General features: G+C 41.1%; 1 protein-coding gene across 1 annotated transcript in view; it reads left to right on the top strand.

Annotated features, from left to right (window-relative positions):
- Positions 1 to 405: 405 nt before the first annotated feature.
- Positions 406 to 15,861, top strand: part of LOC311062407 (NACHT, LRR and PYD domains-containing protein 12-like) — a 37,286-nt gene continuing 21,830 nt past the window's right edge. The window contains exons 1-5 of the mRNA XM_084081422.1: positions 406 to 494; positions 1,923 to 2,036; positions 8,790 to 9,025; positions 9,188 to 10,982; positions 15,241 to 15,414. Coding sequence (XP_083937548.1) covers positions 427 to 494; positions 1,923 to 2,036; positions 8,790 to 9,025; positions 9,188 to 10,982; positions 15,241 to 15,414 — 2,387 coding nt within the window. The 5' untranslated portion in view covers positions 406 to 426. The remainder of the gene's footprint in view (positions 495 to 1,922; positions 2,037 to 8,789; positions 9,026 to 9,187; positions 10,983 to 15,240; positions 15,415 to 15,861) is intronic.

The raw sequence follows: 15,861 nt of genomic DNA, 5'->3' as shown, positions 1-15,861 counted from the left end.
GCACGTGACTGTGTGTCTACCTGTGTTTGTTCATGCCCACTGTGTATATGCAGCACATCTTTAATGTTTTCTGGTCTATTTTGACTGTATTCTTGACAGGTTTAATAAAGACCAAAGATGAGTCATTGTGAGGAGAGAGAGGAGGAGGGAACTGATAAACAGCTCATCCACAGACCAGAGTCTCCATCTGTGTCTATGAAGAGTGATGAACCTGGACCTCCAGATACAAAGTATGTCTATCCTCCTTTACAATATACACAACACTAACACTGTACTTTTAGTCAAACTTTAAAATAAAATGGGACTTAACAATAACAAATATTTAACAAATTGACTTCTTTGTTAACATGATAATTATAGAAACATGTATATGATTCCAGAAGTCTTCACCACAGACCAGAGTCTCCAACACCCAGCTGTGTGTCTATGAAGAGTGACTGGTCAATGGATTCCCCTATGAACTTCAGGAATGAACCTGGACCTTCAAACACAAAGTAAGATCACTGATCTCTGTGAACTACAAGTGGAAATGAATACAAATGTATCTACATAGAACTCATTTTAAATGTAAAATAGTTCTACTGTTTTCCTGTTTTTTACAAACAAGTTGACAACGACAAGTTGTATGTCTTTAGAATACATGTTGTAATAGATGATTACTCTCATGTCTCCAGCTTGTTGACAATACAGCAGCTAGGATTTGAACTGGTGTCAAACCAAGAAGATACAATAGAACTACATTTATCTGAACCACACAGGTCATTCAGTGAATGATTTGATGCCTCAATTAGCTCCTTGTTGTCACTCTGGTTCAGCCAAGTGAGTCTCATTGAACATTAAACTACAATCTAGTTTATTTTCAGATAAGAAGTCATTGATAATAGAGGTGTTGTTTGTGAGAGATCTTAAACTGAGTAGAAACTACACGACACTGTGGTATGATAGAGAAGATCCTTTATCAACAGACTGTTACATTATTGTGATATGGAGCGCTATAGGAGATATGTTCTGCTTGCTGCAATAAGCAGGCAGAAATAATAACCAGTACAACTCCTCCTCTGGCTGTCTTGATCAGGATGATTAGGATGACGGATGTTAAAATCAATCCTCTAGACTTGTTCTCAATAATGTTTGGGCTGTCTTTGAATATTGTAGGTTGACTATTCTTAGATGTCTGTTTTAGATGTTTTTATTCCAAAGGTTTTTATTGATGTATCTATTTCTTTGTCTTTCTGATAATGAGAGCTGCTGTAAACACCTTAATTTCCCTTTGGGAATGAAGTAGAAGTACAAAAAGTGCAAACTCTTATTATGTACCATAGTATAGTAGTCATTATAGGATAAAATAATCTAACTGTGCTGAGTGTATATACAGTAGGTGTATATACAGTAGGAATATAAACTAGTCAGTCAGTTGGCTTTCACTTCATTTCAGTTGCAGTGTGTTTAGTTTCTGAAGGAAGTCTCACAAATCTCAGTGTGGAGTTTAGTGGTGAAATCATATTGTACAGACTGGCTGCTTGTGTGCATCTCTGAGTGTGATGATGTCTGTTTCATTTGGCTAAATGGAATAGATCAATTGCTATAAAATAATAATGTTGGTGTAACTAAGATTTACAGAGGGAAATAAATGAATAAATAAATAAATAGCATAGTATCAACAATGATCCAACTATCATGCTCTTCATGAGTTCCACTTTAAGTTCATCAGGTATTTAAGTATTTCATGGTCTGAGTTGGTTCTGTTTTGTGATGTCATGCATGTAGCATCATGGGCTGTGATTGGTCTACTTTTGAGGGGACAGACTTACTGTACAGAAAACCCTGTTCTGCAGCCACACCGTAAATGATTACGAGGAACATCTGCAACAAAGTGTCTTTTCAATTCAAATGATAATTATAAAACATTTGTGTGATTCCAGAAGTCTTCACCACAGATCAGAGTCTCCAACACCCAGCTGTGTGTCTCTGAAGAGTGACTGGTCAATGGATTCCCCTATGAACTTCAGTAAAGAACCTGGACCTTCAAACACAAAGTAAGATCACAGATCTCTGTGAACTACAAGTGGAAATGAATAAAAATGTATCTACATGAACTAATTTAAAATGTAAAATAGTTCTACTGTTTTCCTGTTTTTTTTTTTACAAACAAACATACAGAACGATCAATGATATAAACAATAAAACTGGACTTGAAACAGGCATTTATTTGATAGATGACAAGTTGTATGTCTTTAGAATACATGTTGTAAGATGATTACTCTCATATCTCCAGCTTGTTGACAATACAGCAGCTAGGATTTGAACTGGTGTCAAACCAAGAAGATACAATAGAGCTACATTTATCTGAACCACACAGGTCATTCAGTGAATGATTTGATGCCTACTTTAGCTCCTTGTTATCACTCTGGTTCAGCCAAGTAACATTAAACTACAATCTAGTTCATTTTCAGATAAGAAGTCATTGACAATAGAGGTTTTGTTTGTGAGAGATCTTAAACTGAGTAGAAACTACATGACACTGTGGCAGGATAGAGAAGATTTTTAGCAACAGACTGTTACACCTACATTGTGATAAGGAGCGCTATAGGAGATATGTTCTGTTTGCTGCAATAAGCAGGCAGAAATAATAATCAGTACAACTCCTCCTCTGTCTGTCTTGATCAGGATGATTAGGATGAGGGATGTTAAAATCAATCCACTAGACTTTTTCATAATAATGTTTGGGCTGTCTTTGAATATTATAGGTTGACTATTCTTAGATGCCTATTTTAGATGTTTTTATTCCAAAGGTTTTTATTGATGTATCTTTTTCTTTGTCTCAGCTGTAACGCCTTAATTTCCCTTTGGGGATGAAGTACAAAAAGTACAAACTCTTACATACTGTATGTACCTACCTAGAGCCATGTGCTGAGTGTATGTATATCAGACATGCAAAAGTGTCACTTTTCAGCTACAGTCACCTTTTTGAACCCAAATAGGGCAATTGTGTGACACCTGACCCGAAAGAAAACAACATGTTGTCACCTTTTTCACCTTGGGGCTGTTTGCATGCCTGGCATATGTACAGTAGGAATATACACAGGTCAGTCAGTGGTTTTCACTTCATTTCAGTTGCAGTGTTTGTAGTTTCTAAAGGAAACCTCACACATCTCATCTGGTGTTGGTGAAATCACATTGGACAGACTGGCTGGCTCTGCATATCCTTCTGTGATGACATCTGTTTCATTTGGCTAAATGGAAATAAGAATTGCTATAAAAGAATAATGTTGGTGTAACTAACATTTACAGAGGCAGGGGAAAAAAAGAATAATACAAATAATAATAATCAATCATATCAACAATGATCTTCTCATGCTGTTTGTGAGTTTAACTTTAAGTGCACAAGGTAACTTAATCTTTCGTGGTCTGAGTTGGTTCTTTTTTGTGATGTCATGCATGTAGCATCATGAGCTGTAAATGGTGCATTTATATAGCGCTTTTATCCAAAGCGTTTACATAGATTGTGCATTACATTCACCCATTCACACACACAGTGGAGGAAACCATGCAAGGCACCAACCTGCTCATCGGGAGCAATTAGGGCATTCAAGGACACTTCGCACTAACTCTGGGGGAGCCTGCGATCAAACTGGGAATCTCATGGTTCCCATCCGGCCACTCTACCCCTGAGCCACTGCCGCCCCCAGTACATGGTATTTTGTGATGTCATGCATGTAGCATCATGAGCTGTGATAGGTCTACTTTTGAGGGGACAGACCTACTGTACAGAAAACCCTGTTCTACAGCCACACTGTAAATAATTATCAGGAGTAGTTGCAACAAAGTGTCTTTTCAATTCAAATGATAATTATAAAAACATTTGTATGATTCCAGAAGTCTTTACCACAGACCAGAGTCTCCAACACCCAGCTGTGTGTCTATGAAGAGTGACCGGTCAAAGGGCTTACCTGAGAACTTCAGAAATGAACCTGGACCTTCAAACACAAAGTAAGATCACTCATATCTGTGAATTAGGGCATATCATCTTCTGATTTTTGCAACTCGACACACACACACACACACACACACACACACACACACACACACACACACACACACACACACACACACACACATTTAACATCTTTATTTGCGTTCACATTTTAACAATAAATTCTTGAACACAAACAATAGTAGATGGACAAACTTGGAAAAAGCTCAACGACAAGTATTTCAGAATACAGATCACGGGTACAGGAAGCATCGCCTCCTCCATATATGGCGACTGCCAATTATCACAGACATTGAACAGAATTTTGCCAATGCCTTAGCTTTTGTCTTGGGCATTCCTGCATTCTGCAGGCCTCTCACAACTGATTTATGGACATTACCGAGGCTTCCAAATACGAACACAAGCAGTTTACATTTGTAACCAAGCTGCATGATAGCATCCTTAAGACGTTGGTACTTAAGCACCTTTGTAAGGAATGCCTCTTCCAGACTGTGATCAAATGTACATGCCACTTCCAAAATGGTCACTTCTCTACTGTCCTCATCAACAACAACAACATCTGGTGTATTAGCTGTGACATCTGAAAAGGCATCATTTTCATTATTGCACATGAACATGGCAGTTGAAACACAAGAGTGCTTATACATTTTGGCAGATGATGAAACATATGAACTTATGTCCTTAGCTAATAGGTCAACAATTCTGTCATGCCTAGCAATGTACATTCCCTTATATACATGGCAGCCGTTCAGAATATGTGACAGAGTTTCAGTAAGTGGAGTGTGGTCATGGTGCAGACAATGAGGAGGAAACGTATTAGGGTACCACAGAGAAAGATTGAGTCTGGTTGGGAGGATCTGTAATCTGGCTTTGACTGTAAAGGTGATTATATCCTCATCAACTGCATAATTTTTGAATATTGTGTGAGAGACGGTGTGATCTGCAGTAGGAAGGCAAGCTAGCTTTCCTTGTAGTTTAAACCAGTCCAGTGTTGTTGTTGGTTCTGCTGTTGTAACATTACAAGGTACCTCCGTGCATTAACTGGTGATAAATGATGTTCTTTATCAATAACAGTAGCCCTTACTGAGATCAAACAGTTGGTAATAATGTCCTCAGAGACTGCTACAGTGTCTGAGTCAGGTCCAACCCAGTGTAGGGATACTCCGGTTCTCACACAGAGGTCATTGAGGTCAGGCCAATCTGACGACACCCCGAACCCAGTAGCATGTGAGTCCATTTTAAGGTTGGGCTTTCTTTTGAACCCCTCAGGAAACTTGGCTCGCCCTCTCTTGCCAGGGCCACTTTACGCCGTTTCATGTCTAGAAACAGAGAAGATCTAGCAAGTTCCCTGACAGTCTTGTCATCACTGTTTAGCATGCTTAGTAGGTGAGCCAGCCTTGTGTGATGACGTCTGTTTCATTTGGCTAAATGGAAATAAGAATTGCTATAAAAGAATAATGTTGGTGTAACTAACATTTACAGAGGAAGGGGAAAAAGAATAATACAAATAATAATAATCAATCATATCAACAATGATCTTCTCATGCTGTTTGTGAGTTTAACTTTAAGTGCACAAGGTAACTTAATCTTTCGTGGTCTGAGTTGGTTCTTTTTTGTGATGTCATGCATGTAGCATCATGAGCTGTAAATGGTGCATTTATATAGCGCTTTTATCCAAAGCGTTTACATAGATTGTGCATTACATTCACCCATTCACACACACAGTGGAGGAAACCATGCAAGGCACCAACCTGCTCATCGGGAGCAATTAGGGCATTCAAGGACACTTCGCACTAACTCTGGGGGAGCCTGCGATCAAACTGGGAATCTCATGGTTCCCATCCGGCCACTCTACCCCTGAGCCACTGGTATTTTGTGATGTCATGCATGTAGCATCATGAGCTGTGATTGGTCTACTTTTGAGGGGACAGACCTACTGTACAGAAAACCCTGTTCTACAGCCACACTGTAAATTATTATCAGGAATATCTGCAACAAAGTGTCTTTTCAATTCAAATGATAATTGTAGAAACATGTGTGTGATTCCGGAAGTCTTCACCACAGACCAGAGTCTCCAACACCCAGCTGCGTGTCTATGAAGAGTGACAGGTCAAAGGGCTTACCGGAGAACTTCAGAAATGAACCTGGACCTTCAAACACAAAGTAAGATCACTCATATCTGTGAATTAGGGCATATCATGAATACCACCCAACTCACTCCAAATCCAACTCACTCCATGAAGACTTAAGAAATATTCGCCCAACTCACTTCAGGGCTGGGACAACTCCCTCCAGGACCAAAGACCAACTCCCTCCAGGACCAAAGCCAACTCACTCCAGGACCAAACCCAACTCACTCCATGCAATGTCACCAGTGTAATATTGGTTCAATGTGTCAGTGGTGTAAAGTAACTAAGTACATTAACTTAAGTACTGTACTTATGTACAATGTTGGGTATTTGTGCGTTATTTGAGTATTCCCAACTTCCAATGGTTTTACCTCTACTCCACTACATATTGGATCCACATATTGTTTTTTTACTCCACTAAATGTATTTGTTTTACTAGTTACTTTTCGGCTATAAATTATAATATTATAGTGTTTTCCCCCATTTCATGCCATTTACATTATTCTTGGAATAATTAATTGACTTCATACAAATGACCCATTCACATCAACACCTTATCTGCATATATAGCCTATCACCTGGTCATTGCATAATGCAGGCACATGACCCATTAATCAACACCTCATTGTAATGGATGTTTCATTGAATAGGAGTAAGTGCTCATCTTCCTATAAAGTGAGCTTGTAGATCGGCTACTTTCAAAATGTCTCATTTTATTTAAAAAATAAATAAAATGTGCCTCACCTTGTAAAATAACATCTAATTATTTAGGTATAACTTTATATCAAAATAGATGTTCATTGTCTACAGTTTACAATTAACAACACTTTCCTATGCATTTCACAGTCCCAAAGTTATGTATATAACTACTATTTATCCAACAGTGGATTAATCACATTGGTGCATTCATTGCATTCATCACAAGGTTGCATTCATTGCATGATGATGGACCAACAGTTTATTTTAGCTGTCCCATGTTTACATTTAAATTTAAATAGCTAACAAATTCCTCAATATTGTACTTAAGCACAAATGTCTTCCTCAATAATAATTTGTGGAGTGAGTTGTGCAAATTAAATTTGTGGAGTGAGTTGGGCAAGTGTGTGGAGTGAGTTGGCCAAGTGTGTGGAGTGAGTTGGCCAAGTGTGTGGAGTGAGTTGGGCTCTGCTGTGGAGGGAGATGTCTGGAGTGAGTTGGGCGCGATTTGGAGTGAGTTGGATTTGGAGTGAGTTGGGCTGTTACCCATATGATCTTCTGATTTTTGCAACTCGACACACACACACACACGCACGCACACACACACACACACACACACACACACACACACACACACACACACACACACACACACACACACACACACACACACACACACACACACACACACACACACACACACACACACACACACACACACACACATTTTAACCATGTATTTATGTCCACATAAAGGATAATACATACAGGGACACAAATATTAAAGGTGCAGTAGGGTTACATTCATTCACAAAATCATGGCATATGTTTTCATGATACAATAAGCATGTCACTCAGTACTCTACGGGTATAAGTAAGAGCGTCTCCGCCATATATGGCGACTGGCAATTATAGCAGAGATAGCACAATACTTTGCCAGCCTTTTTGCCTCCTTTTTAGGCATCCTAAGTTGTTGAAGCCCTCTAACAACTAATCTGTGGGTATGTCCCAGGCTGCCGAATATAAAAACAAATAGCCTGCACCTATAGCCCAGCTCTGAGATGGTATGTAGGAGTGGTTGGTATTTAATGACCTTGGTCATAAATGCCTCCTCTAGGCTAAGGTCAAAGGTGAAGGCTATCTCTAACACAGACACGTCCCTGGACTCTTCATAAACCACAACAACATCTGGTGTATTAGCTGTCAAAGATGTTATCACAGGCACGCACGCACGCGCACACACACACACACACACACACACACACACACACACACACACACACACACACACACACACACACACCACACAGACTGCTTTCCAACAATAAGCAGCAGCCAGTAAAAGACAATACTCTGTCACCTTTGTCCTTTTAAAATGTTGGGTGACTCATATTTGTCAGAATCATTATATTATAATATTCATGCTTTTATGTCATCTTGTTGAGGTGTCTGTCACAGTCTCTCCTGTCTGTCAGAAATCACTCTCATGTCTCCAACTTGTTGACAATACAGCTGTTTAGGTGCTAAGTGAAGAACATACAGGAGCCCCCCCCCCCCACCAACAGTAGTTGTTGTTTATTAAAGCAACAACTAGGATACTATTACAACTAGTTAGAGTTTAAAGTGACCAGCAAATGAACAAACCGTGATACTTCTTAAGCAGTCAAGAAGTAGACACGGTGCACCATTTATATCTTATAGGGAGGTTTATGAATACTATATAATTCCATGACAGAGTAGAGACTATTATTGTACCAACCCAATGCAGTGTGAACATATCCTCATGTCAGGCATGGATATTATATACATACATACATACATACATACATACATACATACATACATACATACATACATACATACATACATACATACATACATACATACATGAATGTTAAATGTCCTATTATATTATATGTACATATTATTACAAGGTGTTATATTGTAATAAATTGTCTTCATCTTCACAGAGAGAGAAAGAGGAGTGGTTGTGTTGTGACAGAGCAGGCGTCCAGGTGTTCAGTGTGTGAGGAGGTTCTGACAGATCCAGTCTCCACCAGCTGTGGACACTGGTTCTGCAGACAGTGCATCACCTCATACTGGGACCAGTCTGCTCCAACAGGAGACTATGGCTGTGCCCAGTGTGGACAGACATTCAGAACCACACCTGGACTGAAGACACCCAGTCAAACCACACCTGGACAAAGTAAGACTGGATAGAATTTGCACTATTTATGCTACATTAAAGAAATCATAGTCAGACTAAATGTTCAAATTATTGTCCTTATCAATATCAATAATGTTTTTGTGTTTTTCTGAGCACATTGTGCGCTGAATGTTTAAAACATATGTTTTTTTCCCATATCAGATGTCAGTCTGCAGGATGATTTGAACGATTATAAGAGCAGTTTGAACAGTCTTGATGATGTGAAAGACCACATGACAGAAGAGTCTGGAACTTCCCTCACCAGCACCTACACAGAGCTCTACATCACAGAGGGAGAGAGTGAAGGGGTTAATAGCCAACATGAGGTGATACAGCTTGAGACAGCTTCCAACATGAAGACCTTCCATGACACACCAATCAACTGCTGTGACATCTTTAAACCCCTCCCTGGCAGAATGACACCCATCAGAAGAGTTCTGACCAAGGGCATCGCTGGCATTGGCAAAACATTCTCTGTGCGTAAGTTCACTCTGGACTGGGCAAAGGGTTTGGAAAATCAAGATATAAATCTCCTGGTTCCCTTTTCATTCCGGGAGCTGAACTTGGTCAGAGATGAGCAGTACAGTCTTCTCACACTGATCCATGAATTCCACCCAACATTAAAGAAGGTCACAGCAGAGCAGCTTGCTGTCTGGAAAGTTGGCTTCATCTTAGATGGTCTAGATGAAAGCAGGTTTTCATTGTTCAAAAAAAACAAAAAAACAAAACAAAACAATGACATTGTTTCTGATGTCACAGTGACATCATCAGTGGATGCATTGTTAACAAACCTCATCGAGGGGAATCTGCTCCCCTCAGCTCTCCTCTGGATAACCACCAGACCTGCAGCAGCCAATCAGATCCCTCCTGCATGTGTTGACATGGTGACAGAAGTGCGAGGGTTCACAGATCCACAGAAGGAGAAGTACTTTAGGAACAGATTCAGTGATGAGACACAGGCCAGCACAGTCATCTCACACATGAAGACATCAAGGAGCCTCCACATCCTGTGTCACATCCCACTATTATGTTGGATCATTGCTACCGTTCTGCTGGACATGTTGAGGACACACACGATAGGACAGCTGCCCAAGACCCTGACTGAGATGTGCTGCCACTTCCTGTTGGTTCAGACAAAGAGGAAGAAGAAGAAGTATGATGAGACACATGAGGTGAATCAACAGCACCTCACAAAGACTGACAGGGAAGTTCTCCTGAAGTTGGGCAGGCTGGCATTTGAACATCTGGAGAAAGGTAGCATCCTATTCTACCAAGAAGACCTGGAAGAGTGTGGTCTTGATGTGAAAGATGCCTCACTGTACTCAGGAGTGTGCACAGAGATCTTCAAAAGAGAGGGTGTGCTCTTCCAGAAAACGGTCTACAGCTTTGTTCATCTGAGCCTCCAGGAGTTTCTAGCCGCAGTCTACCTGCTCCATTGTTTCTCAAAGAAGAACATGAAGGTACTGAATACATTCCTGGAACGTGATTATTACCCCTTCTCCCTCTCCGACTTCCTGAAAGCCGCTATGAACAAAGCCCTGAAGAGTAAAAATGGCCACCTGGACCTACTTGTTCGGTTTCTTCATGGCCTCTCACTGGAGTCCAACACGAGTCTGTTAGGAGGCCTACTGGGTCAGACAGAGAACAGTCCAAAGAGCATCCAGGAAGCCATCAAGAACCTAAAGAGCATGATAAACACTCATGATATCTCTCCTGACAGATGTATTAACATCTTCCACTGTTTGATGGAGATGAACGACCACTCATTACATCAGGAGATCAAACAGTACCTGAACGGATCAAAGGAGAAACTGTCTGACAGCCAGTGTTCAGCTCTGGCCGTCATGCTGCTGATGTCTGAGGAGGTTCTGGAAGAGTTGGACCTGGACAAATACAACACATCAGAGGGAGGGAGAAGGAGACTGATCCCAGCTGTGAGGAACTGCAGAAAGGCTCGGTTAGTAGTCAAGTGAATAGAAACATCCTAGTGACATTACAGTTAACACTATAATTAGAAATTAAGGTTGACATAAAGGTTCCAATAAAACTGTTTGTGTCTCAAATAGTGACTAGTGGTATTGTGTGTATTTGAAAATAAAGGCCAGTCCACAATAAAGCAGGGTAAAAACTAAACTAAGAGTCTAAAAGCCCTGCTGGTTACCCCCACCAGACCAGTGGTTTGAACCCACTGACATTGCCATCCTCTCAGTAGTGGAACTTAAAATAAAAAAGACAAGATAATTAAATAAATAAATATTCTTTATTGTAGGTTTGCTTGTAAATAAAGAGCCACGTCTGATTCATGAAAGGCTGTGTAAAGCCTTGATTTGTGTGCGTCTAAGGTGTATCAGATGATGAATTCCACCTAATAAATAAAGAAATACATCACATGGATGCAACTGGGACGCATCATCAGTGTTGTAGCCTGGGGTCATAGGGTGTTTCGGGTCTCGCAACATACAACATACACCCTCGCCCAGGTGACCCAGCCAGGGTTGATCAAGCCCCGACTTACGTCCCAGTAGCACCCACGGTCAGTCCTATAGGGAAAGACAGGGCCACTCAGTCCGCTTCTCCGGAAGTACTCTGCCGGGATTCGGGGAGGCTCTGGCACGTGGAGGGACTAGGCACTGTGGGTTGTCTCCTGGCCGGGCTCCTCCTTCGTCTCACCAGGTCCAGGACCTGAGCGCTGCGCCAGATCAGATGCACCGCCCCGATCCAAACATTTCCTTCTGGCGTGATGGTTCCTTGGGCCGATACCACTAGATTGGGCCGTCTAATGGTATTAGCTCCGCTTGCGGTACGCTGGAATGGAATGGCCCTCCTAAAGGCCTCACCGCGGGTTTTTTGGGCTTCTTCCTCACGGAAGACACAGCATGGGGCGCTAACCCATACTGCTCCCGGGATGCCGTCTACATTCCGGCTGTCAACAGTCTCTCCTGTGGTCACCAAACTATTCCTGGTTGTCACGTAGTCTATAAATTCCTATGAGCCACTATAAATAGAATAACTAATAAAGAAATACATCACATGGATGCAACTGGGACGCATCATCAGTGTTGTAGCCTGGGGTCATAGGGTGTTTCGGGTCTCGCAACATACAACATACACCCTCGCCCAGGTGACCCAGCCAGGGTTGATCAAGCCCCGACTTACGTCCCAGTAGCACCCACGGTCAGTCCTATAGGGAAAGACAGGGCCACTCAGTCCGCTTCTCCGGAAGTACTCTGCCGGGATTCGGGGAGGCTCTGGCACGTGGAGGGACTAGCCAAATAGTAAATATGCCATATATTTGTTCATTCTCACTTTATTCATTTCACACCTTCAACTGCTGGTTGAACATTGCTCTCTTCCTCTGTTCAGTCTTTCTGTGACGTCTAGTGGTGTTGACCGTTCCACACTCCACTCTGCCCCTCCCCCCAACTCAGACCTTTTTTCTTTTTGGTTTCATTCCTGATCCAAAATAGAATATTTGCGGTGTCTGCTGTGGTAGAAAACCAATGCAGAACTATATTAAAGAAATGTATTTAAACTCCAAAACAACTCTCACAGTGTAATCACTATGAGCCTACTGATGATCCAGGTTTAAAGAGAATGTTTTAAATATAGTTTTGCTCTTGTTAAGATTGGTTTCCTATTAATGTCATTTAGTCAAACTAGAGGTTCACATCTACGGTGCACCAGTGATCCAACTGATATGGCCATATATGGAGATCTCTGTCAGTCCTTGTCCTTTTTATGGGACACTGCGCCTATGTCACACATGTGCAGTAGGGTGGGCCTCGTGGCCCAAAAAAATAGTGGCTAAAATGTGGCTGAATAAAAAGAATGTAGTTTTATATTAACTGTACAATATGTAAGTACATTGAAGGTGGGGAAAGAATCCTAGACATTAACCAGAGCACTGATCAATAGTCTGTGGCAAGTTTGGAGGCAAGTGGAGTGATCGTGTGGTGACCAACCGGGACGTACACCACAGCGTGGGCATTTTAATTAAAGTAGTAGGATATTGGATTTAGCTTCAGGAATGTCACAAATACTAAAAAACTCAAATCTCCATGAATTCAAGGTTTAGTTGATAGTAGTCTGGGAGGGTTAGCGTCGGAGCTTGGACAGCAGGGGCGCGGCCACTGCGTTGTGATTCAAATCAACAGCCAATGAAGAAAAGGGGGCGGGATCCACATGCAGTGGGTGATGCATCTAAATAGGATCGACGGGAAGCAATTTCCCCTTGAGAAATTTCGGCCGCCATTGTTGTGTACTGCTGTTCGCCTCTCGTCGGACTTTTTAGACGAGTTGCACAGCTCTCAGACCGGTAAGAGGCGTGTCCGCTCAGATTCAGAGCGTGACGTACATCCCGCCCACAAATACCAGGGCTGTGGCCCAGAAGTTCCTCGCCAGAGCTGGCGAAAACTTCTGGGAACTCAGATTAAGTTGATAGGGATAAAGTATTTTTTGGGGTGAAATATTCCTTTAATGGAAGACAAAACTATATTAGTATACTCAGCATACTAGGTGAAGTGCACACATGTAACATGAAGGTAACCAACATTAATTGGACTCATCCAATCGCCGACAGACGACCCCAACCTTAGTACACACAGAACAACAGGAGAACTCAAGTCCTCAAACTATTCATGTGTGTCCTCTTTATGAGTTATTCTACCATGAAAACAGACCATACCATATGAGAAATGGACCGTACCATTAGTGAAGGGGTGTACAGAGGATGGCTTTTTAAACAGTGAGCTTGGTTTTTTTGATTGATTGAAATTTTTATTAGGCAAAAGAACAACACAGTTACATTTATAATGCTTTTGTCTAAAAGGTCCGGCCAAAAAAGTCCTTGCGGGCTTGTTTCCATTGGGGTCCTTGAATTAATTTCATAGACATATATAGTAGCAACCAAACAGTTCAAAAATCAACATAAGAATACAGAGGGAAAAAAAAAATACCATTATGTACAAAAAAGGTCATGGGAAAATAATGAAATATATACAAAACAAAACATGATCAAAATAAAAATAAAAAGTGTGTACAAAAAAGGGGGAGGGGGGGGGTCGTCTGTCTACAGGGAAACTGGTACTAGCTCCTCTTTAGGCCTCCAGAAAGATGAGTTTTTAGGGCTGTTTTGAATGAGCCCAGCGAACTGCATTTTTTGAGGGATGGGGTTAGACTATTCCATTCCTTGGTGGCAGTGCTATAGAAGGAGAATTTGCCCATGTTTGTTTTATGGGTGGGTGTTACCAGATTGTTGTTTACGCTCCCTCTAGTTTTGTGACTGTGGGTGTCACTAACTTTTTCGAGGTACTTATACAGATATGCAGGTATAGGGGGCATTTCGGGCAAATCTGCATTTACAATTTTGAAGACCAGTCCCATTTTTAATTGTATAACCCTGTCTTCCACCCTGAGCCAGCCTAGGCTGGCAAAGTGAGTGGGAGAGAGGTGGGTCATGGGCCCCAGTCCGAGAAGTAGTCGAATCAGTTTGTTTTGGGAGGTTTGAAGCTTAGTCTTCAGTGACACTGAGGTGTTGGAGTACCAAGAGGAGCTAGCATAGTCAAAAAGGGGCTGAATCAGGGCCCCAGAGAGGGTCCTGAGTGCCTGAGGGTTGACAAAAGAGGAAACTCTGCCCATAAATCTGGTTCTCTGGTTTACTCCTTTGAACACCTTTGTTGCCATGCTTTCACCTGTCAGGTGTTTGTCAAGAATACATCCCAAATAGGTAATCTCTTCTTTGCTAGTGATGATTGTGTCATCGACTTTGACCTTGAAGTCATTTACCTTTTTACTGAGGGAATGTTTGGTCCCAAATAGGATGGATTCGGTTTTCCCAAGGTGTAGTGACAGTTTGTTATCGGTAAGCCAGGTACGGATTTTTGAGAGTTCAGAGCTGAGAGCTTCCTCGACTTGCAACTTGTCCTCACCCGAAATCAGGAGTGCCGAGTCATCAGCGAACAGGAACAGTTTGCAGTTACAGGCAGCATTCATGTCGTTAATGTATAGAAGAAACAGTAACGGCCCTAGAATGCTGCCTTGTAACTCAGATTACTTACATTACATTAACTTTCCATCTGTTGTTTACTTCCCTGTTCTCTGATCATACTTAAATGTCTGTATAACTAGATACAGTAGGGGATCTCTTAGTTAACTTCCATGACAGTGAACAAGGTATAATTTGTTTTGATAGTCTCTTATTTAATCTGTATTTACAGACTTGTTGGCTGTAACCTCAGACAGACAGAGGTTGAAGTTGTGGCTTCAGCTCTCAGCTCTAATCCTTCACATTTGAGAGAATTGGACCTCAGCAAAAACAACCTGGATTCAGGACTACTGGAGCTGCTCTTAGCTGGACTGAAGAGTCTGCACTGTAGACTGGAGATTCTAAGGTAAGATACATTTACCCGATTTTATTTTGATTAGGGTTGTGAGTAGATATTCGGTCAACTAACTAAACGGGGCTGCCCCTACTAATCATTTTCAAAGTAATATTTGGTTATTGTATTTAATATATGTTTAAAGGGTCTACACCATGAATTAAAAAAAATATAATAATATTTAATATCATATTGTTTATGTCCCTCAAACGTTTTTCAAAAGGTTTGAGCCTAAATCAAGCCTCAGATATACTCATTCCAACTAACTTCTCTCTGGCTTATAAAGCACTTTCACCTGCAATACCACATTGTCTTGTTTGGCACGGGGCGCTATTGATCCAGTTTGTATGCATGTTGAAAAAAAAAAAAAAAAAAAAAAAAAGATGTTTTTTTTGTTGTTTTTTTAAGATTTTTTAAATTATTTTTTTTGGTTGGAACTGAAAAACGGGAGGAATTGTT

The sequence above is a fragment of the Gymnoscopelus microlampas genome (genome assembly GCF_963454915.1).
Source record: "Gymnoscopelus microlampas genome assembly, chromosome: 15".
Classification (NCBI taxonomy): Eukaryota; Metazoa; Chordata; class Actinopteri; order Myctophiformes; family Myctophidae; genus Gymnoscopelus; species Gymnoscopelus microlampas.
The sequence above is the reverse complement of the archived record's forward strand: the minus strand, read 5'-3'. Positions and strand labels throughout refer to the sequence as shown.